The sequence below is a fragment of the Vanellus vanellus genome (assembly GCF_965231255.1).
Source record: "Vanellus vanellus genome assembly, chromosome: 3".
Taxonomy (NCBI): domain Eukaryota; kingdom Metazoa; phylum Chordata; class Aves; order Charadriiformes; family Charadriidae; genus Vanellus; species Vanellus vanellus.
The window spans coordinates 50,533,068-50,558,061 of record NC_138907.1 but is presented as its reverse complement, the minus strand read 5'-3'; the positions used below and the strand labels follow the sequence as shown (position 1 = coordinate 50,558,061).

The 24,994-nt window shown below is 42.2% G+C and overlaps 1 protein-coding gene across 1 annotated transcript in view; it reads right to left on the bottom strand.

Moving 5' to 3' along the window:
- RPS6KA2 (ribosomal protein S6 kinase A2) overlaps nucleotides 1–24,994 on the bottom strand; it is a gene marked incomplete at its 5' end in the record, with an annotated part of 312,268 nt that overhangs the window by 60,516 nt on the left and 226,758 nt on the right. Inside the window, 5 exons of the mRNA XM_082480397.1 lie at nucleotides 1,648–1,790; nucleotides 2,554–2,591; nucleotides 9,914–10,020; nucleotides 13,271–13,350; nucleotides 14,177–14,257. Of these exons, the coding sequence (XP_082336523.1) occupies nucleotides 1,648–1,790; nucleotides 2,554–2,591; nucleotides 9,914–10,020; nucleotides 13,271–13,350; nucleotides 14,177–14,257 (449 nt within the window). The remainder of the gene's footprint in view (nucleotides 1–1,647; nucleotides 1,791–2,553; nucleotides 2,592–9,913; nucleotides 10,021–13,270; nucleotides 13,351–14,176; nucleotides 14,258–24,994) is intronic.

The window sequence follows — 24,994 nt, the reverse complement described above, 5'->3', positions numbered from 1 at the left end:
CACTGACTGAAGAGGCTGGACGGGTGCAGGAGGGAGCAGGTTAGCGCCCAGACACCCAATTTTAGATGGCTGGTGTGAGGAGGGTTCCACACCTCTGAAAAACCTTCCTGACACTGCATGCTAGTGTCCAATACTGCAGCACTGAGGAGGATGTTATTGGGTCCTTCTCATAAGCCAAGCAGCTCCACTGTAGTCAGATACCTCTCACAGAATTCTTCTTGGAAAGTGTTTTCCAGGGCCTCTCTTCTTAAGCAGTCGGGAGCTTTCTTCTACTTGCCAGGCTAACTACATTTCATGATGAGTTTATTCCTACCTGCTCTTGGGGCAACATAACTCTTTAGCTGAAATAGCTCCTTTCTCTCTGTGATGTTTTTCCCTGCGATGTATTCATAGATGGTAGAGGTACTACACCATCTTTGGACCATTATTGGACTAATAAGCATCTTCGATTAATGAATTTCTCCTGCAACACTGTATCAAGTACTTCATTATAATGGAGGCACTTAATTTACTTTGTTTAGATAAAGGTGGCTATCTCATCAAGTAAAATATCAGATTAATCTAGCACGACTGATTTTTGGTGAATTCATGTGGCATTTTAACTAACTTTTCATTGATTTCCATGTATAAAAAATAAATTGGCACAATTTCTCATACTGATTCTATTTAAACTACCTCCAGAATAGCTTGCAGGACTCTTAAAAGTTAAGCAACAGTGGGGAAAATTTGCAACTTTTGTATAGCTAATCCAATGCAAAGACATGTAAGAAAAAGATCAATTCCTAACTATCCCTCTGTGCCAACTGATACATTTGTGTCTGTTTATGGTGATTTCCTCCCTGGTGAATACCAGTCATTTTAAAACTGTTTCATATGCATCATTTTAAAACCAGCTTCAGCATGCACTCAGGGCAAACATATCAAACTAGTCATAATCAAGACAAAGCGAAATGGTACAGAAGAAGAAAGGAGGATGACATGGCGCCAGTATGTATTTGTTTTCTTTCCCCATCAGGAGAAAAGAGAGGTGTTTGAGTGACAGCTGATAAGACTACAGGAAATCCACCGCCAGTTCAAAAACTACCCGAATCTCATTAGTGGAACAAGATTCATCAATGCTGATGTGAAGAAGACAGATGAATGGCAAAAGAACCACTGAGGTCCTGTGAAACATTTAGAGTGATCCCTAAAATATGTCCTTTTTAATCTGTATTTTGCAGAAAAAGAGTAAATCTCTGAGTTTCCCTAAGAGGATGTCCCTAACTTCTGAAAATTGCCACTTGGGGAATTTTTTCCTAACAGGAACCATGTCAGTAACCAGACAGATGTTTCTTCTGAAATGCTTGTGCTCTTCTGAGCTTGCCCTGCCTTGTTTCTGCGCAGTAGAAATATTCATACTTTATGGCAATCAACCGAGACAGCAAAGGACTGAGAGAAGGATGAGAGAGAATCTGGGGCCAAACGCTACCCCATATACTGCAAGAAGCAGCTGGTTCGCTATCTCTGACGCTATGAAAACACTCAAGCAATCATTACACATCTACTTTTCTATCTACCCTTAGTTGCTGGAAGCGGTACTTTTTATTTGAGGGATCTGATGACTCCTACAGCCACCCCTCCAACAAACAAACACAACTTTTCCATTACCATGAGTACGCCGAAAGACCACCAGTCTGCACTCTGTGTGTGTCCTCGTCGGTTGACCACCTCTGGGGCCATATACTCTATTGTCCCACAGAATGAATACGCTCTCTTGTCATGGTCAATGGCTTCTTTACTGAGACCAAAATCTAAATAAATTGAAACAAAAAAGAAGACTTGTCAGGTCTATAAAAATGATTATTCACACTTTTGCTCACTTAAACCGTTCAAACAAAACACACCAACCAGAGGATGAAGCACCCTTCTGTCTGCACGCAGAAGGGCCACAGGCACGTGTGTGCTGAAGCCCTGCCTACGTGGAGGGCCTGGTTGGCAGTTGTTATTACGTCCTGAAATAAGTGTATCATTTTCTCTGTTCAGAATGAAGTTCTGGCCCAAAGCAGAACAGAGAGTTTAAATAAGCAGAAACACACAGTTCAGGTTTGATGAAGACGATGCCGGTAAGGATTCTTGCTCAGATAACCAAAGCATTAGGAATAATAATCCCAGATGGACACCAGTGAAAAGGATGGCCAGGCAGCACCTCCAGGGTGGCAAAGGGATGTCTTTTGAGGTGCCCTCTGCACAGTTATAATTCAGACAATTTAATCTGGATTAAGCAGTCATACTGGACGCATCTTTCCATCCACAGTGGTAGGCAGCCAAGCCCGCACACTTCATGTCAGTCAGGACTACCGTTTTACCAAGAAAACACTGTGTTCCCCATGTGCTGTGCAGCACCGGTGCTTGACAAATTGCCAGAGAAGAGAACCCCCAATACTCAAATTTTTCTGGCTTCTGAGTTTTTGTAAGAAAACTCTTTCCAAGCAAAGACCAAGATGCACGGAACATACCGCAGAAAAAAAAATAAAAATCAGATTGTAGACGTTAAGTTTTCCATTCCTTGCATACCTGTTATCTTAATGTGGCCCTCTTCATCAAGAAGAATGCTGTAAAGCAAAAAGCCAATATTATTAGGCAGGCATAGACTGCGGTTAACAAACATGACTAAAACGTGTTTAAGACAGGTAAGGAGACACACAAGACTCAAATGCATGTGTAAACAAACCCTCAGTGGATTACACGCCTCCAGAAAGAAAAATGACCCTCAACGGTCTGCCTAATCTCATGTCTGAAGCACGCATGGCCTGCGGCACTCGCACGGGGAGCCTCCTCCTTACTCCACAGCCCGCTCAGGGTGGGCATGCAAACTGAGCTCAGAAAGAACAGGGTGTTCAAAGACAACAACTGCAAAGTCTCTGCTTCCAGCAGCAGAAGGAGCTACAGGTTTTCTGCTCTCCTCATAGTAATAAAGGCGAGCACACATATAACCACAGGGCTTGGACTCGCTGGACCTAAAATTAACTCCAAAGGTAGATACGTTCATGCTGAAGTAGTAAAAGTGATCGTAGACCACAATGAGTAGTCACAGCCTAACGGCATGGATCTCGGCCCCTGCTAATTTATTCAGTCCGGAAGCATAAATGAAAATTCAGCCTGGAAGCCAAGTTCAAGTGTTCTCATGTTTGCCACCTGCCAACATGTTATATTCACACAAAGGCACTCCCAACATTTCTGTGAGAAAAATGACTGTAGTTCACAAAAAGCATTGCTGTTTTTTTGTGGAAACAAGAACAAACTGAAAAATAATGATATTGGTAATGTTTCTGCCTATAAACACCAACACCGCAATGAGTGTGGTGTTTCTTAAGTCCTAGTTAGATTTAGTGTATTTCTCTTCAAAATAGTCTAGTGAGGTGTTGGCTATTTTTATATTCCTTTTCTCTCAGAGATTCACCTTAATCCATTTATTCAGGAAGAAAATAAGACAGAAGTGAAACTAACATGTTGGGATATATTTTTGTGAAAGGTTGTCTCTGTACTGAAACATAATTGAAAGGAGATGATCTTCTGTCATTTGTTTGTGTGTTTAGAACAGACTATTATTGTGTAATTCACCAAATAAAGGCCAGCAGCTGTGCCAATACTATGTGTTCAATAATTAAAGCTTTTTCTTCCTGATAAAAGCTTCTTTACCTCTATTCTTTCTCCCTGGATTTCTTTAAAAAGTATAATATTTAAGTACAAGTCCATAACAGGCATGTTTAAATGTATTTTTGTGACTACAATCCCTAAGCAAGAGGCTTGTGCTTCAGAAGAGAACAGAATAAAACACCTGCCAGCGTGGAAGTGAGCGTGAACGTACAAACTCTGCAGACCTGGCTCTGGAAAAATGGCAAGGGGGAGTACAGCTCACAGAAATCACCCCAAATTTTGCCCCACACCCAGGAAGCCCCCGTGAATAACAATGCAATTCAAAGGCTGTGGGATTTCCACCAGAAACACTGATTTTACATCTCACTGATTTCATATGGAAAATTCATGCTGGTTTTGTATGTGTATAATGTATGCTTTTCATACCTTTGCCCTCATTAGAGGGTTAATATCTTACCCTCATTAAAGGGATGGGGTAACACCACCACAGCTATCAGACTCACAAGACTGCCTTAGGTTAAGCGAGCCTAAAGCACACAAGAGACTTTCTCACACTGAATGTTTGTATGAGCAGAAAAATGAACACATCCTGGTTTCCTATGGGTGTGCATGCTATATCCCTGAACTCTTGATCTACGGTTCCCTCCTCTGTCTCCTGTTCCCTAATCACCCTTACACGGTGCCCTCAGCTGCCTGCAGCTTCCCCAGTGGCCCCTGGCAGCACCCTTTGGCCAGCTGGGTGTTCCCACATCTGCCATCTGTCAACGCATACAACGCTATGGTTATGCACTGAAAATTACCTTCAATGTAAAAAGGAAATAATATGCTAACAGTGAGAAAAAAGGCGCTCGTTGCACTGAATTAGCTTTGAGTGACATTAGGAAGCAAAGAACAATGTACCTGCTTCTGAGCATCTGGATTACAGCCGCAGACAAATGGTTTTCCTTTGACTGACTGTGGAAGCAAACTTATTCTCCGATCATACTTTCTGTCTTCTCTTTTTATCTTTATCACTTTACAATTCCCTTTTATCCCACACTGTCAATAGTAGAAAATCTATTATGACAATCACAATTGCTTTAGCTACGGTTTGCAGGATCAGCTAATCTGAAATAAGATGGTGTTATTTTGCAGAAGGGAAAAAAGAACCAGAAGTTGGTAATGGGATTCAGGCTTGAGAAAAAACTTTTCTTCTAAATCAATGTTTTCAAATTATAAAATACATAAGAAGTGGGCTACTTTTCAACATTAAACTAGGCTATAATCCCATTGAGTGATAACCTTTCATTACAAGATCTTTCCATTTTATTTGTTCAGTTTAAGGTTTGAGTGTGTTTACAGAATACTGTCATTGTCAACCTGTCCTATATTTCAACACAATGACAACATTTTAGCCTCAGGATTGTCCCACAAACGTTCAATCTGCTTTCACTGACGTCAGTTTCAAAGTATGCCTTGGGAAAATAAAGGCTGAAAATCTCCATGATAGAGGCTGGGAAACTAAGCTAGTAGCCGGGGAAGCTACAGGAGAAGCTCCTAAATGAGCTAGGACTGAAACCTCCTTAGCAGTCTTTTTTGCTGCAACTTTAGCACAGGGATAAAGAGCCTTCGTTATTAGTTGTTGAGACCATTTTATAGTGACTTTTAAATCGAGGCCCCGTTTCTCCCTCTCTCTTTATTTTTAATTTGGAGTCAGTCTTTTAAGCTTCATTTTGAGCTCCGATATGCGCAAATCGTAATGAAGTTCTGTCAACTCTATTAAAGCTGGAACCCTGGGTGGGTTGGGGTTGGGTTTTTTTGATGATTTAAGTTTCTTTCCAAGTCAGCTCAGTTGTGCAGAAAAATTCAACCCACGCTTTATGTTTTTCAGAAATTGTAGCCAAAATTTCAGGTTGGAAAGAAAACCTGAAACTTCACAAGCAGCCTTTAATTTGATTGCAGGCTTTGTTATGAAAGTACCAGACAGAGTGAAGTATTCAAATATCTTCCGAAGAGGTGAAGATTCGCACAAAATGTCCACCTTTTGTGACATTTCAGTGTCTGCATGACCCCAAACTATCTCACCGTGCTGAGCAGTCTTACGCCACCCCTACCTCTGCTGTAGCTTCATTGACTGCTTACTTCAACGGAAGACGACGGTGATTTTCCACTAAAAGTCTTTGTCCTTTACCGATTCTCAGATCTTCCCTCTCTACACAGGGCAGCTACATTCATGAACGAATTGCCACGGTTTACAACATGTCGCATTAAGCTGTAGTGGTTTGGGTTTTTTTAATATAGTTCATCAATTTGGGAGTTGTTATATGAGCAGTTACACGAGCTGTCCCTTGTACAGACAGCTGAGGGCATTACAATGTAAACCACTCCGTGTTTATCAAAGCCCCTACGACAGAACTGCATCAAGGTGCACCTGGGTACCTGGAGATAGAAAAGGCAAAAATAAATAAAAAAAAATCTGCATTCTCAGAAGGTAGAGTTACTTCTAAGTCACTCATACCCTTAAACCACAGCATAAGAAATAACATATGCATCATATACTACTTCATAATAATTTCTCATTTTTCTAGTTCAGTGTAGCCTTATTTAATAGCTTGATCCTGCAGTTCTTAAACAGAAACAGCCTCGCCACGTAACTCACTCCACCCTTTTCAGTGTGACCGAACAGTACCTTGTTCCACAAGGGATGCCACTGAAACCACCAAGGCAACTCAAAGAGAAGAATTTGTCTGCAACAATTTAAGGGAAGAAGCATCTGCTTGTTCTAACCAAGACTTTAACCAGAAAACTCAATTGCTTGCCTTTTTGAAGTAAGTACAGCTAACTTTATAACAACCCCCAGAGTAAATATTCTGCTTGCAATTAAAATTAATTCATAGCTTTGAATTGTTAATATGGATTTTTGCTCAGGGAATCTTAAAAAAATTGTGAACCTTAAATTTTAATGTACTGAGGATTATTTCAAGCGGTATGAACGGTGCTATTTTCTAACTAGTCTTCGTTGACATAAACAGTTCCGATGAACTTCATTTTAGGATACTTACAGAGCTGACTGAAGCAATCTCAAACCTATTAGCAGTTACTTTTGGGAGCTTCTGGAGGACAGCAAAAGCACTGAACAATGCAAGGTCAAATGCAGTGTCTGTATGTTAACAAAGGGGGAGAGAGAATTGGGAAACTACAAACTAATTCATCTATCTCTGGTTCTGCAAATCTGGTAGGGTAAACCTTGTGCTCTAATCTGGCAGTGCTCCTCCTGAAGTCGTGGGTGTAATTCTGCACATTGCACTTCAAAGGGGATATGGATCAAGAGAAACCAAAGCGGAGGAACAAGAATGACTGGACACCCAGAAAACTGACTGATGAAGAAGAGTTTGGTAGCTGGAGTTGAGGGTACAGAAGAGAGGTCCAAGGACACGGACGTGCTCACAATTCCCTGAGGCTGATGCTGATAGCAGTACGAGCCGACTGGGGAGGCTAGGAGGACAAGCCAAAGAGCAATGGCCTGCAACTGCAGCAAAGAATTTTCAAATTAGCTATTAAGAACAACTTTCTAGATGTACAACTGGGGGAGCACCACGCAGAGTCTCCACCATCACCATTAGGAGTAGGTTAGCAACACATCTGTAAAGACCCTGATATATTTGACCTTCTCAGAGGCAAGGGGAGGACGAGAACATCCTGGGATGGTCCTAAATTTCTTTTATCATCTTATTTAGAGAGCTATCCTTTCCCAGACATAATTAAAAAATATAGCACTTTTTTCCCCTTCAGAATGAATATTTTTTTCCTGCTGTACCTGCTTTTTTACTCTAAACCTAAAGTTCCAGTGAAATCATAGGCTGTCATGCTCTGCTGTCCTAGGCATGGCTATACATGGGATTTGCACTTACAAAATTATTTTTAAAGGATATAGTTTTCAATCAAACAGATGCCTTGATTTATCCCCAGGTAAGAACTTCAGTTATACCAGTCTGGGTCATTCCCTTTCCTGTACAACAATAGTTATATTCACGTAAAGTAATTTTATACTGTGGCAGTCGTATCCAGATTCGACTGTACCACTGGTATCTATTTAACCATACATCAAAGACCATAAACCATACATTCAAAAGTTAGGATATATCAGAACGAGGGCTGCCACCTTAAGTTTACACAGAGATCCCACTGTATAAAGGTCTTTAATTACATGATGATACTTTTTGTTTTCTTCCAGAGAGCTCTTGCCTCAGTCGGCAGAACAGATAATATACTTGGGGATTTTAACAGAGTGGTACAGTGAAGGGGATGGCTGGCTGGTCTCAGCTCAGATGAAAATGCACAGAGAACCGAGTTCCATCTTTGCCTTTTCAACATGTTTCTGTCTGACAAAGGCAAATCAGTGACACCTTCCTTTCTTAGGTGAGCTCTGACTTCTCAATTCACTGATCCCTGATTTGAGACACGGCAGGTTGGTCTGCAGAAATTTTAAGTGCTCTCACTTGCAACTGAAGTCAGAGAGAGATGTGCTTTGAAACACAAAGTGACACGTAATGCTGAGAACTCTGAAAAATCAGGCTCTCAGTATCTCAAATACAGTGAATAGTTTTGACACGCACTTAATTTTCCTCTTGGTTTCTAACTTCCCCTAAAGCAAAAAATTACAGCATGTGCCTATAAATGTAACAGCACCATGACTTATATTTGAATATACAGGCTCATATTTGGATACCTTCTAATAGCAGCCTCATAGATATCATGTGCTTGAAAAACAGCTTCACGTAACACCAGAAAGAAAAGTAGTGAGTGATTCATATTCTCTAGAAACAAAGTTTAAATCTGGAAACCTATAAACGGAGTTATTCTATTATGTACACATTTGTCGGTGCTGAATGAATAAAATAGCAATTCAGAACAAAGTTGAAACCGAAGAGCTGCTGGCAGACGATGCAACTGCTGGCATGCTGCTGGCATGACAGTGGCAGGAATGGTGTGACCGTTGCCTACCTGCATTTCATATTGTGTAACAAACCGGTACCTTTATGCCTCCAGCGGTTTAATCTGGAGGATGACTTCCTGTACTTGATAGACTCTGGCTTTCAGTTTTGGTTGCGTAAACCGGAAAGACTGGCAATTTTGGTCACCTGCGAAAGGGTCTCTAGCCCAAAGGACTGAGAGCTCTGATTATGTACATCTGTATGAAGTCATATAGTACTACTACTATTACTGTTGTAATCAAAACATAAAATCGAATTTAAAGTTCAAATCACACAGTGCTGTGTTGTAGATAAATAGTCTCCTCCCCTTTAACTTCTCACCTGCAAAATCCACCTTCCATCACTCTTGGTCTCTTATTTTGTCCACGAGTATGAAAGCACTAGCACTCCATTTTAAAGAACAAGCTGCATATTTTTGAACTTCGTGTCGCAAAAGGAAAAGGCTGCTCTGCTGTTATATTTGGAAGTGTAAACAACAGCCAAAGAGACTGCTCTCAGCGGTCATCTTTTCAAATGATGGAAACCATTACATTAAAAAGGCTGGTAACTTTGAAATGTTGCAGCCTGTTTTGTTGGTGCCGGCACAGAAGATGCAGGCAAAAGCACCAGGCAAGTGGCATGGAATAAAAACAATATCACGTCACTCCCAGTGATAGCACTGAGGGTGTAATTTAGTCTATTAACATACTGCAAAGAAGAAAGAGAAAGGAAAAACCTCCATGGCACATTAAGAATAGGAAATAGCTGCAAATATAAGCGGGAATAATTAGTGGGAGAATATTTTCGATTGTTAATAAAAGTGTTTTTAAAATCCTGATTATCATGTGTCTCATGAGCTAATATGCATACTAGTTTTCAGAAATGCTCATTTACTTTAAGAAAGGGCTACAATAAAACTGAATGGTGCCATGACATATTTCGTATGAGCTGGAGGTGGAGTTGCTTTAGGCGGTTTATACCACACCTGGGGGACGAGCAGATTAAACGCTGCAAATGGGCAACAGTGCTACTGAAGTCAAAGGCACAGAGATCTGAATCCCGTGCCGAGATCATTCACTAAACTGAAGGCCCGGTACACAGAGGCCACATCATACTGGAGCACAGTCCAAATACTCGGCCTGGTGTGGAAATGATATGATAGGAAGATCCTACTGCTGATGGTGAGGGTCTCACGCGTAGAGTCTCACATACAAGAAGGAAGGCAGAGCCTCTGGCACCTTTTGACTCACTAGTATAACACGGAGCAGAAACGACCTAAAAGCTCGTGTATTTATGTTTCGGTTCACTCCATCTCATTAACTTACTTTTCTGGTTTTAGATCCCTGTAAATAATTCCGAGACCGTGGAGGTGGTCTAACGCCAAGGCCAGCTCAGCTAAGTAGAACTTGACATCCTCTTCTGTAAACATCACCTAGAGAGAAGGAAGAGAAGAACATGCCTATTTACTGGCCAGCGGTGGCCTGGCTTGCATTAAACAGACATGAGGAAGGAATTGCCTAACTCAGGAATGCTGGAAGGACCATCATACCAGGTTCGATTTTGCATAATTTGTCTGAGTTCACATTAACAATTCTTACCAGATTCTTCTTATAAAGCAAAACTTGATCTGTCAAGTACTTCTGTTCCTTAAAACATGCTGCTCTCATTCATCTGTTTGATCTGTTTAGATGACATCATGTCACAATAATATGAATAAGGTTCGAACTCCTTAAGCTTCGGAAATGAGTGGCAAAACTCAATACATTCAGCGCAGCCCTTATTGCTTTCATATCTCTTAATTTGCTAAACTCTTGGCATTTGGTCACCAAATTTCCATTAAATAACATGGGGTAACCTCTTTGGGGAAGTGAAATGCTTCCAAAGCTGAGCAGAATACATAGCATGACGAGACTCAGAGATGGATTTAAAACCCCGTGCAGCGAGGGTTCAAGGAATTTCAGCGCAGATGCACTAAGCAGTGATGTGTTTTCTAAGATCCAGGGCCTGATGAAGTCTAAGCTGAGGGCACTTGTTTCTTTTCTATAGCTGATATGTATACTGCTTAGACAGAAAGCTCTGGTTTAGGTGGGAAGACGTTTCTGTAATTGAAAAAACACTAAGCTCAAAAAAATGGAGCTCAGGTGGTAAGAAACCCCTTTGGTTCAACTTTCATTATATCCCAGATGTTATTAAGTTCTCTTTAATTAAATTTCAATATGTATAATGATAATAATGCAGAGAGAAGCTGATATGTTGGATACACAAGTGTGGATACTATGTATGACAAGCAAAATAAGTCAGCTCAATACAAATTTACATGTCATATGTAAATGTAAAAATCTACAGTAGAAGTTGCTGAGCTTATTTTTAAAATTAAGCCTCTGCTTTTGGAAAGGGGCAGCCACAATACTTGAGTGCTCTGAGAAGCTGCAGAGGGCTGAGAGCAAAAAGAGAGGATTCAGAGAACAGATATCACATAATTTAATTAAGAATGTCACTGCAAAGGCTAGAAAGAAAAAGGATACGCAGGCGAAAACTCTGACTAAAAATTTAATTGGTCTGGACATAAAAATGTCATTAATTATCAACATAAATTTAAATTAATTATAAGGTTTAAAATAAATTATGTAGACAAGAGATGAAATCAATATAATCAAGGAAAATCTAATCTATACAGATATACCCAGCTAAATCAGACATTTCGGAGCAAGAGAGAGATAAGCTTTGCGTGCACACATGCTGTAGTAGAAGGCATCTGACCGAAAGTGCACTGAACTCAAAACTGTCGGACCAAGTCCATAATTAACAATTGCGAGCAGTACAAATTTTTCCATAATGTCTCCCCTTGTGATGCCTTGCCACTAAAGAGCTGCAAAGTACAGGCAGACAACATGAGCTGCAAACACTGAAAAGAGACGTATGTAAAAGGACTGTCAAGTTAAGAGGGCTCATTCTTGATATTATAAAGCAGAGAGGTCTGTGTGTTGCATTGGAAAGGCTTTGGGGAAAATGCGAAGTTTTAAAGGAGTACAAAATCTGAGCTGTTCTCTTTCCCTTTCCAGTTCCCTAACTGGGCAGAACGGGTAACTGCCCTCTGTAGGCAAGAATCGCTTTTTCTCACTTCTCTTACAAGAGGCCCTTGCTAAGACAGCATGCTATGTCCTAACAAAGCCTGATTTCATGACAAACAGCAGAAGGATATTTTTCTTTAAGCTTTTTCCTCATATTAAAAATAACTGCTACCACTTACTGACTGCTTATACAAGTATCATTACTCGGCAGTGTAATTAACCTGTTGCTAATGTCTTCTCGCATTAGCAAACAAGCCTTGAAAGCAAGTACTTGGCCTCCCAAGCTGTGGTGCACACAGAAGCCTGCAGCATGTCACCGGACCAGGAATCAGATGGGAAAAAGAAAAGCTAGGGAATTTTTGAATGGAAGGACTTTATTCACAGCTTTTTTAGTCCATCAGTTACTCCGTGGACCAAGAAGAGCGAACAGAACTTCCCCTCAAGACGGCATTTGAAAGGTGCCTATTTTATCTTTAAAGACCGTGTGTTACGTGGATGCTGGCACCCCTGTCCCCACAACCCAGAAAGAGACCAAGGGCTGGGGACATCATGTTGGTGACAGCACGGCCAAGCCTCCAGGGCGGCGGGGCTGCCTTGCTGGGACGTCCTGTACTGCCCGCAGGGCCCTCCCTCAGGCTGAATGCGGGAGGATGCACTGCTTCAAGCAACACAGCCAGCTGGCTTTGGGAGGCATCTGGAGACACAGGCAAGTGCTAAGTGAACCTAGAAAACCTGCTGCTGCCGCTCTCTATGGGCATCAGCGAGACTCTAGTTTGGACTGTTTCCTGGCTGCCTTTTTCTCCAGCGGCAGCAGCATCGCCCCAGGGCAGGAGCTGTGGAGGACAGGGAAGGGATGGGATCCCAGGGAGGTGATGGAAGCAGCAGCTGTCCCCAGGCAGGCAGGAGGACAACTGGTGAGGGCTGTGACAGCCAACCTGCGAGCCCTGGAGCAGTGTGTGGCTGTTGACCTGCTCCCAGCAGCTGCTGCAGGAGATAGCTCTTTCCTGGGGATGACCTGGAGGTGCTCAAGGCCGTGTTGGATGGGGCTTTGAGCAACCGGGTCTAGTGGAAGGTGTCCCTGCCCATAGCAGGGGGGTTGGAACTAGATGATCTTTAAGGTCCTTTCCAACTCTAAGCATTCTATGATTCTTGGCTCGCCAGCTGATGCCCCGCTGTCTGCATGCTTGCTGCAGGCGTTGTCCCCTGACCTACGGCCATTTCTTCTTTCTGCTGGCAGCGGTTGTGTTTTTCCAGAGGTTCTGTGCCCGTGTCCAGGGCAAAATGTATTGCAGATTGATTGCTCAGACTGTTCCTCATCACATCCAAGATATATTTTGCATGCAATGAGTCTGGGGCTATTTTGCTATGGGAATGGCTTAGTAGTAGTGCAGTTTTCTACAGCAGTGATGATTACCTGCTATCTGTTGCATTCCTATGGCATGATTCAAATACAATTATTAAGAACGCACTTAAAGATGCAAGATGATACAGCTCTATTATATATATATGGCAGGACTGTTTCCAAGGCCATTTTTAATTCCGACCAACTTCATCCGAGTTCTGGTAATCAGGACAGTCTTTCATTTCTAAAGTTCAAATCTATCGGCTTACCTCTTTGGAGAGTCTTGTGAAAAGGTCCCCTCCCCGCAGGAAATCTAGTATTAGATACAACTTTCCCTCTGTTTGAAATGCTGCATTAGAAAAAGATGGAGATGTTGGAAGTTTGAATTAAGATAAAGTCTCTGAAGAATCAATCTTATCAACTAGCAGTCTGTCATTCACGCCATTAGCTTTCCTGTCATTTCAGCACTTTGAGAACAGGAGAAATTTCTCTATAGAACTAAGCAACTGAGCTTAGACTATGGCAAAAAATGGTATCAGCTGAGAGACAAGGATGCATTACTAATATATTCTTTTCCATGCTAAGCACTTATGAATGAATATTGCTTTCCATTGCACAGGATACCAGGAGCCACTGAGGACTAGGCATACAGAGAAGCTCCCAGGTTTGTGGGAGGGGAGAGCCCGTACTATCCAAAATGTCCTCAGAAGACCCTTTACAGTAATAATGGGGCTCCTGTGGGAGGCGGTGAGGTGGGGGAAGGCAACTCCAGCAAGACAGCACATTCATATACACACATATACAAATTCAGACTTGTGCTGATTATTAATTTTAATTTAGAATCTCTGGTTTTCTAAATGATACCTGACAGCAGGTGAGGGGGTTGGCAGATGTATACTCACATTACTGGTATACTCACCAGCTACCCCACCAGCACAATCTATCACATTAAGACTTTATGACAAATGTATTTTGATGGAGGAATGGCTAAAACCTACTTAAACTGAAATTCTCCGTTAGCATAAATGAAGAATTTCACACAGGTAACCTCTAAGACTTTGTTAGAGACAGAGTCATAAGTAGACAGGGGGTATCTGTATGAAATTATAAGACATCTAGTTACAATTCCCCAACCGATTTAAGAACAAACATGAGTTATATTGTATTATAGTTACCATAATGAAGCTTGACTATGAAAGGATGATTCACTTCTGCCAAAATATCTCTCTCCATTTTTGACCGTACCCGATCCCGAACTATAAAGAAAGAACAATAAGAACAGCAACATATTAAGAGGCAGCATGGTCACTGGATACAGTAGTGAAACGAGGTTCAGGCGATTTGGATTCAACGTCTCACGTTGCTGATGGCTTGTGGTGTGACCTTTGGCAAATCCTGCCACTCTCTAGTGTCCTTTTTTTCTGCCTGTCTTGTCTGTGCAAAGAGTAAGCTCTTCAGGAAGGCACCATGCCTTCCTCTGTAGAGAACTGCCCTAACTAAAAGGACTACACCATTACAAAGAGGAAGGTGGTTATGCTTTGCAGAAGAGAATGCTAATGTGAAAATGAAAACTATATAAAATTAATGCCTCTGTGTCATTTAAGATTAAAGAGAATGTACCAGTCCCAGAGCTCATCGGGTTAACCTTATGCAAATTAACTTTTTGTATTGTGCTGATGCTAGCAGCATTTATGAGATATCACTGCATAGCACTCTCTGAAAGTGATTTATATAAAATATTTTAAGCTTCCAAGCAATCAATAATAAAGAAAAAAGGCTGATTAAAACCAGTAAAAAACCTATTTTTATATGTAGAGATAAATTATTGTGTGACAGCAGTGAGAAAAATACTTTTTATGGTTGAGATGAATAGAGAGTAAGAGAAAAAGTAGTTACAGAGGTGAGCTGGGTTCAAACTAATAAAAAGTGATGCTGAAGATTTCATAACAAAAACATTTAGCAGAACATTCAGACACTGAGGAGGATTCAAGTCCCCACATTATCAGCTCTTGATCTTACAGATTCATTTTTCAGTCAATCACAATTTTACTAATTCCATAATGAAAGTATTGAAATTTTCTTCTTTTTTCTCTGCATTACACAATGCCAATATGCTGAAAGCGTCCACAAGGAATGTTATGAAACTATTTTAGGTGGTAAAGCCTGAGATCTCAGTGAGATTCTGTCATCGCCTGGATGTGCTGGGAAGCTGAATACTCTCAGCACCCAGGTAATGAACGTACCATAATGAAGCCACATATTCTGTTGCTGTCCTTCAAAAACTGATGCACAGAAATGCATCCAAAACAGCTGATCTGAGAACCTTAAACAGGAGTGGAGGGACACTCGGATTTCTTCCTATTTTGATGATTTACTTAGTCAATAGTGACATAAGTTTTACTAGCTCATTTAACCTAAGCTACTTCGTAGATAAAAATCAAAACAAAGGGAATCTCAGAATCTTAATCTTATCTCATGAGTGAAAAATCACACATCATACACCCACATAATGTTTAACCTACGTGAAGACAGAGCATTTCTCATGCTGTAGATCAGTGATGCTCCCAGGCAGGAATTTTTGTTGGGCAGGTGGGCATTGCTGAACACTCTAAGTGGGACATTTCCTATTAAGCTTGGTTAGATAGCCTAACGAAGCGCCTCTCTGTGCTTGCACTGCACAGGCACGAGAATAGGCTGGCAGAACGGCAGTACCCCCTCCTGTCCCCATCATTTCAACCTCTGAACAGGTAAAGGCAGAGCTCTGCCACGAAGAGCTTTGCTGAAGCCCCCTGCCCTGTGCCCTGCTCGCTGCTGTGGTGGCCACCGCTGCGGCAGTTACAGGCTGTGGATCTGTCAGGGTGCCATGTCACCTTCCTCCCCACATGCATACAGGAGGCACAATGACACTAAAGAAAAGGCTATGTCACCACAGAAGACACCTCATTCTCTGGAGTCACAGCCCCATAACCGTTCCGAACCTAGTGTCCTCCAAAGCTGCTCTAATCACTGCCTTCATGGTGGCTACCAAAAAAGATAACTGGAACCTGTAATCAGGATTACGGCTTGGCACGTGAGCTGGTGACCTGCCTGGCCCATCTTCCAGCATCAAATACCGCCAGATTTAAATGCTCTGAGGGCAGAAGCTATATTGGCTCAGATTTTTGTGCAGTCCTACCACCAATGAACCTATTAATCATATTCTCGAAAAAGGCAAATCCACTGTCCTTTTCTTACCCTATTTCTTCCATATCCCTGGGCCGTGCCTGATTTTAACCTCCAAAGTAGCCTCCCTAGAGGTATCTACCTGCTTTCACCAGCTTACATACCACAGGGCACTGTCAGAGTTATTTATTGTACTGTACATGGATGCTGTACATCCATCACCGTGATATTTAATAAATGTGCAAGGTTAAATCCCTTCTCCTTTCTGGTTTATTATTAATTCTGTCATAGTAGAAGGGAAAACTTATTTTCTCTTATTCCAGATACACCTGGAAATAGGAATTCCCCTGCTCTTTCACCCTCTTGTATTTTAGCGAGTTGGGCAACGTGGGTCCGATACGCATGAGGAAAGGTTTTAAGAAGAGATGGCACTCTGACATATCATTTCAACAGCATAAGGCTCTGGCTCAGTCTGACTCTGTCATCTTCCAACTATGATGAGTGGGCAAGTGCTTCTCTTCTACACTTCGGAGACTTTTTCTGGTATTCAGTGGCCCAATCTGCTCCACTGAGAGAGTCTCCCTAATAGTTCTTATATCCTGGCAGTCAGATAATTAGATTAATTTGCTCAAGCATGGTCTGAATTAGTTCTGGCTGCTTATTCAGCCTGCTAGATCCTGGCTATGGAGGGATTCCTCCAGCAGCGCGGGGACAGACAGACAGGGTCTGAACAGCTGCTGCAGTGCCAGGGATGATGAGGCCTGAACATTAAAGATATTTACTTCTAAACAGGTGACCAAGCAAACACGTGTGTCTCTGCTTAGCCTCGTCTGGGGATCAGTGAACATGTACCGCCACGAATTTCTGCACTCATTTCCAAAATAACTGGATCTCTGGCCTATTCCTACGGATTCTTTTCTGAGCGAATCCCTTTTCTCTGATGGTATTACCAAAGAACTGCAAAACCAGCACCGGAGCTCAGTGGCCTCAGGGAAGACGACTGAGCGCCCCAGTTCAGTACCGCTCAGCACAGTGCTGGGCTCTCCCCACACAGGTACCTGTCCGGAGCTGCGGAACAGCCTCTTCTTCTGCCCACCCCTTGGCAATGACAGGCGATGTGCACCAAAGGCACAGAGGAAAGTGCAAGTAACTCAGCTCCCCCACCCTCATTTTGACCACTTGCAGGGGCCTCGGTACAGCACGCGAAGCGGGGAGCGCAGGTGGCTTGGGCAGGTAACGCTCGCTCCAGGTGTTCACCTATATGAGTAAAACGCTCATAGGAAATAGCGCTCATCTGCTAAACTCTTGCCCTTTCTACCCCGTACTGTATTTGGTTTGAAAGGTGGGGTTTGCTACTTATCTTTAAATTACACGTCAGACAGAAGCAGAGAACGTAACCTGGAGCAATGAGCACAAAGTCATGAAAATTGTTGGCATGATCTTGGGCAAATTAGCTCTCCCTGAACTAATCCCTGGTGTCAGCAGACAAAAGAGACCAGACTGCCGGAGCCTGTAACAGCGGAGGAAGCACCTGATACCCTGAAATAAAAACAGTTCCCATTTCCAGGTATTAATGTGGTATGAAAGAGAAGTGCAGGCAGCTGAGGATACATGCAAATAAATAGAGCTTATCCACTTCTGTTTGGCTACCCCTGAATATCAAAGAGGAGGATGTTACTGCTTGCTTTATTTAACACTGAATGCTTAAGGAGAGGGTTTTATTTAAGGTATGAATTTTTACTTCTTGGGCTGTTTTAATTTTTATAACCATGAAGTACAGAAGGGAAAGGGGAAAAGGGAAAAGTCTATTCAGAGCACCTTCCGAGGAGAGAAAAAAAGTTCCTTCTCAATAACAGACTACCTTTATATTTTCTGAAACAGAAAATAAAACTGTAATTCTGATGCCCTCTCTGGAACTCTCATGATATCAACTTTAGTTGAGATTTTAATATGGAAATATAAATTAAATTTCAGCCAATTAACTTTTTGTCCATATGTCTCACTTGAACGCTAAGTCAGTGCATCTCTAAGCTATGTACACCATCAAATAATGATGATCTAGGGATATCTCTTGATGTACATGCAGTGACATCCTATCAGTTCAGCAGGATGTAGAGCCAACCCAATGAGAACTCTAATTAGCGAAACCATGGCCTACAGGAGCTGTAAAGGGGGAGTTTATAGAAGAGACACTAATTTATTCACTTTAATACTGATTAAAATTTATAGCTAATCCACCATAAGGGGAAAGTAACTTGTCATATATCTAGTGACTGGGTAGCTGAGCTGAAGTCACAGCTCTGTGAAGTTAAACACCATGGAGCCAGAGTATTGCTTCCGGGATCTCTTTGGCCAAAGAATAACTTCCAAACATTTTTATTTAATAGTGTCCTTCTCACTGCTGGCCAAAGAAATTTTTAGTTCTACTAGAAGAAAATTATCCTGAAGCTATCTTCTAAATTTGTGTGTAATACTTTGCTGGTCTTTTCTCTGTCTTCAGGCTTACCTGGAGGAAAAGTTGATGTTTCTACTTCAAGAGAAGTCATTTTCAATTTAACTGCAGTGCAGTTTTGGTTTTTGCATATAGATTTGGTGTTACAAGGCAAGAGGCTTTTACCTACAGCCTTGTACAAGCTAACACATGCATCAAATTTCAATTGGTATTAATTCAATGCTCAAGCGTCAAGCAAAAATGAAACAGCTTTTCCTTCTGCCCTCCTCCCTGGGCTGAAACTCCCCAGGTGCCCTGCATGTGTCCCACACCACACTTCCCTTGGTGCCAGCTGGATCCTGTCAGGGCAGGGACACTTTAAGTTAGTGCTCCTATGACCGATACCATTTTCCACTTATGGCTTTTCTCTTTAAAAGGTTTTTGCAGAGAAAGATCCAGAAAGGGAGCATGTATTACAGACATCTTAGTGGACCGCCTTAGCTAAGAGCACTGAGCTGCAAATCAGACTTGATAAACAGCAAAACCCTCAATGCAGTGAAATCCATCTCGCGCTCACCCACAGGAGGAACCACAGCATGGTGCATCGGAGCCGAGACGTATGTCTATGAGAAAGACCAGCGCAGAGTATGGGAGCGTGTCTGCCTCCATCCTGCCTGGTCTGGGGATCAGCAACAGCGCAGGGTGCCAGTGACTCGGGGCTGCCCAGCTCTGGCAGCCCATGCAGGTGATGTAGGGACATATGTGATACATTCCAACTTCCTCCATAGGTGCTGAACTTGGGTGTTGCTCTCACCTCTGTCGGTCAACAGCACGGGCAGCCAGATTCTCACGGGTGACATATTTTCTGTACGCATTAGCTGAGGTCCAGCACAATTCTGCTTTGCTCTTGACCGCAGTCGTTTGTGTGTTCATGCCCTGTGAATTTCTCTGACTCGCAAATACAAGCAAAACACTTGGATGCTCCAATACACTTCTAGAAATAATTAAATGACTTCTAGCCTAAATCCTGTTTTACAAAGGGGATGGAGATAGATTTTGTGAGCTCTGCAAGTCCTCTTAAGTTGAAGACAGTTCTACCACTCTTCAATAGCACTAAAGCGATAACTAACAAGGCCAGGTCAGATGGGTCTTCGAGCAACTTGGTCTAGTGGAAGGTGTCTGTGGCCATGGCATGGGGGTTGGAACTAGATGATCTTTAAGGTCCCTTCCAAATCTCACCATTCTATGATTCTTGCTCTTATTTTTCATAAGTTGGTGTTAGGTGCATAGATCCTTTTATAACTCTAGTTCCAGTGTAGGTATCTGCTGGCTGCCTTGAGGCACAGGACCCCAGTTCCATCCCAGAGTCCTCTGGAGGTGGCTCAGGGCAAGACCTGCTGCTCTGAGGTTGCCTCTTCGAGTGGGCCAGTCTCCCTCCACTGATTTTGGAAGCAACATTCTTGGTATCACCAGGCTGAAATTGGCATTTGAAAGCTTAATTTATTTTTTTTTTGAACTAGGAATGGGTTGCCAGAAAATGGGTTTGGTGCCTCAGTGACTTGTCTTTATGGCCTTTTGTCCCTTCTGACAATTTTACCCAAAGTGCTGCTTAATGCCCTGACTTGCAACACCAGGGAGAGAAACCCCCCTGGCATGTCTGACACCAGCAACTGCCCCTTACAGAAAGCTGTTCCTGAAGGAAGACACATACAGAAAATACATGAATAATTTCAAAGATTTCACAATCTGCTCAGAGATGTTTGGCAAAAAGCATTATTGCTTATAAGTGATTTGTCCGTCCCTATCTTTCAAAATGACCTTTCGATAAGAAGCATCCCTGCTCAGCCAGGAGTAGAGCACTAATTAATTAACAAAGCAAGAACAGGGGGAGTTAGAAACTATGTTAACTTAATTAAATCACCATCAAAAAATATTGGTAGTAGGAGGAATAAAGCAGTGAATAAAATGATGGATTTAAATTTCATCCATTACCCTCCTCACGTCCCTAAAACTCAGCACCGTGCCTTGAGTGGAACAAAAGCAAAATATGACTCAGACTCAGGCACACGCACCTTGATTTCAAGTTCTTCCTGTAGCACTGGTACATGCCAGTGATATGGAAAAAGGAATATATACATAAAACTACGTGCAACACCCTTTTCAATTCTATTTCTGTTATTTTCATCTGGTTTTAATGCTGGCTGTTGTAGACAAGAGCAGAGAACTCGATTCTAATTTCAAACCCCAATTGTGTACATCTGGAAGACAAAGTACTTGTGTGGTGACTAATTACTCGAGATACGGAGAAATACGGGCTTTCCAAAAAAGATCATAATCTGGCTTCAATGGCTCTGCTTGGAAATACTATTTGCATTACTGTGTTTCTGCTCCGCACTGTATTATACTCAAGTCTTTTAAAGAGCAGCCTTTCATGTTGTACCTTATCAGCAGAGCATTATTAGAACAGAAAGGAAAACAGAAAAGTGTCCTGTTGACAACTGCATGTAGAAGTATACCAATAATGTCACGTCGGGATTTAATGCGCATTTCTTTTGAAATGCATATGATTTTGTGAAGGTTATTTTTCTAGAAGAAAGATCCTCTGTGCCCCCAAATATGGAACCTTTCAGAGATGGGGAAAGAGATTTACAAACAGAGCTTTACCACTCAGCCCTAGCGCTGCTGCAGCAAAGGAAAAACACAGATTCACAGAGCAGGAGACACTCCTTTGTAGAAGGGCACTCTGAAAAATCAATACGAACGCAGACTGGTTTGTAGGAGTCCAGAGTCTGGAGGAGGTCATTTTATCTCCCCCATCCCTCCTTTTTCTTCCCCTTTTACATGAAACAACACATTTGGCTTTAAAGAAATCAAAGATTTTCCTTTGATTTTTTTTTTTTTAAAGTAGCTCGGATGCTTCAATGTTGAGATTTAGAATGACATATGTCTCTAAATTAATCCTAAACTTTTAATATTGAGCTTCCATTTACATTATTTATCATCCATTCATTATTCTCTCAAAATGTTTGAAAAAGTGAATTAAATCTCACAATTCCCTCTGAAGTACCTCTGCTCAATTTTCCAGCGAGAATGAAAGGACAGATTGATGAAGTCTAACACAACAAAAACAAAAAGAACCTCAACAAACAAACAAACAAACAAACAAACAAACAAAAAAATCATATGGGAGTTGTCAGGAGCAAACCCAGGTTTCTCGGATGTACTAACTCTGCTGAAAACAAATTCTCAGAGGGGTAACTGGAGCTCTCCCGGCGTTCCCCTGACACCCTTGCCCGGCGAGGAGCAGCCTGCCGAGGCTGCAGCGGGTCTGAGCTCTGCGGGCACTGCTTGGTGGGCTCCCTCCTGCCCGGTGGAGCCTCTGGTGGCTACGAGCTCCCACTATTCCCCCACTGGGACACCAGCTTGGATCTCTCTCCCTGGCCAAAAAATCCCACAGACGCTGCAGGAGCTTAAGCGCGTTTGAGACTTTTGGCTGAAATTAGCCCGTGGGTTCAACCCTGTCATTAGAGCAGTACTGACCGACAGACCAGTGGGATGATCATATAAACCTCGTGTCCTTATGCAGAGGTGAAATTTCAATTTTTGTGTATTTTTAAGCAGAACTGGACCAACTGAACATACACAGATAAGCTTGCACACAGCTCCCAGGTGAACTCATTCACACACCTCACATCCCCCCAAGGTCTGTGAGGTGCAGACGTGCAATGATACCCAATAAGCCAAATCCTGTGGTGATGTACACCACCACCAAAGTCAGAATTACACCCCTTACAATCACATAAACCAGTTCCAGCTAACACCATTAAAACCAAACAGCTTGATGAAGAGCAGAGAAAGCTGCCAGTTGCTAGCATGGAACTTCCTCCAAAAAGCCAAAACCTGCAGCTGGAAAAACATCTGTCCACGACTTGTGCAAAACTGAAAGCATTCAACACCTCTGCATAGCTGCACCTGGGTCATCTTTTTTTTTTTTTTTGATGTAAAGCATATGTTTTATTTAAATCTATTTACCTTAGTGCATGCGATATCCTGTCAAATGATACATGAAGTGCTGTATTTGTTTCTTGAATTCTGTGTAACCTACTCCTGTTTTTTATTATATTTGCTTCGGTTGAACAGCTGTATAACTACTATTATTATTATTACTATTGCAGGCAATAGTGACAATTTCAGTATTAACTCTTACTGACAGGCAATAATTACCTATGCTCTAGGAATAGGCATAATTTCAAAAAGACAAGGGAATGAGAGGGCTGGCTTTAGAATTCAGACGTCCCAGTAAAAACTATTCATCAGTAGCTCCGGAAATTATGGTGACCTGAAGGGAGAAACTGGTGGCTGTTTCATATGGTTTTGCAATAAAGAAAAGTTGCTTAAAACAGTTATGAGTCAGTGGGCCTTTTTTCCCCTCACAAAACAGATATTTACAATTCAGTTCCAACTTACAAGAATCCACCAGAGAAAAGATATACGGGTACATACAGTCCTCAACGCTACTCTGAAATATAGTTCAAAGAGGGTTGAAGTTTCTCCACGAAACTTCTCTACTATCACTGTTTCTCCTCCCAGACTCCAATTCCCTTGCAGCTCCTGCCCTGCCGCAGCGCTGGCTGACTCGCACGCAGCCGCGCAGCAGAGGCAGCCCCGAGCCCAATATTTCCTACCCGTGGGGCATTTCAGTATTAAATGAGCATTCGCCCTGCGTTTGCTATTGCCGTGTTGCTAAGTCAACAGAAGCAATGAATAAATTGCTTCTCTCTTGTCCTGCTTGAGATGGAGATGATCCAGACGTCCAGGAACTGCCGGGTCTCCCAGGGTAACGAGTTCCATCGCTTGCCTTTTAAGCTTGAAGCCCAGCGTGGTTTAATCAACTTGCTACGCTTTGCCCTTAAAACACACCTGCTTTGTGGGTTTTACAGGCAGGGCTGAATAAAGTTTGCGGATTACTTTACTCTGGAAGCGTGAAAACTGTCCGTGCTTTGGTATTCACCGCAAATATGTTCTGCAGCATATCATCAAAGGCAAAAATACAGCTTTTACGATTGAAAAGCATTGGGAGTGACCACTGGCTCAGCAGTGAAAATGCAAAGACATTCCCTCTTATGCCAGCCTTCCACACAAAATAATTGTTCCTTTATTTAGTCTCTCTGGGCCTAAAAAGCCAGTTGCACTGAAAGGGAAGTTTCTTCTCCTTCAGGATCTTTGAGCAACTACTAATTCACTTGCAAAGCCTGGCAGAGGAGGAAAGGGGTGAGGGTGGTGCTGGCGCTCCCCCAGGAGCTCCTTGGGACACTAACTCAGGGCAAAGTGCCCCTGTGTGAGAGTGATTTAAAGCCCACCTGAGTCCCTTCTATTTTGTTTTATGAGCCCCCACTATTTTGTTCAATGGCACGGTATGGAACCTTCTGCCTGGTCCCGTTGGGATGCTTATGCACAAGACCAACAACGTTTTATATAATGCTAAGTGAGAATTCCTGGAAAGAGCCGAAGGGTGGTATTATTCCTCTGCGGAGGATGCATGCACTGGGATGCTGTCATTTGCCACCAGGGTAGTTTTGTTCATAGGCTGAACTAATCCTAATGTTTGCTGTAGAGCTGCTTGAAACTTGTAATTCTGGACATTTTCAAAGATGTTTTCCTGTGGCTTTTGTTTTGAATTGGAACAAAAAGCCAAAATTCAGCAAGTTTTGCCAAAATTAAATTGTGAAAAATTGCTTTGGGTGCATCAAAGTACTGTCTTGTTAAGGGGTTTAATTTATTTTGATCTATTATTTCTTAAACACTAATTACAAGGTACAACTACAACATAGTTTTCAAAAAGATATACAACGAAACCAAAATATTCGGCTGAAATGCTTACTATCAGTGTTTTTTCAAGTGAAATTTCACTCAAGAGCCCTGTTCCTTTGGATGGACTACCAGAAAAGTTATGCTGAATCTTTTCTTTATCAGTCATAATGCACATTCAGAAGAAGATGGAACAATAAAAAAAGAGTATTTACAGGTCCTTCAGGAAAAACATGTTCACTGAGCCCACCAGGAATCTTAAAATAAAAAAACCCCACAACCCCATGTCTTCCAAACGTAGGTTAGTCGTACAAAAGAATGAAGTACTGTTTTCACGACTGGCCTAACTGGGAGAGCAGTTTGACAGCTCAGTTCTCATACGGGTAACACAAGGCTGCGGCCGCACAGTAAGAGGTGCATTTCTCAGAAGGGAGGGTTTGGATGGGTCGGTCATGGAGCACGAGGCAAACGTTAACACTGACCCTGAGCTCCGCAGCAGCCCTGGCCACGGCTGCACGGGGCTGACTTCTCACTCTAAACACTTCTTCCATTAGGCTGCTTGGATGTGGTAAACACAGAGCCGATCCAATCT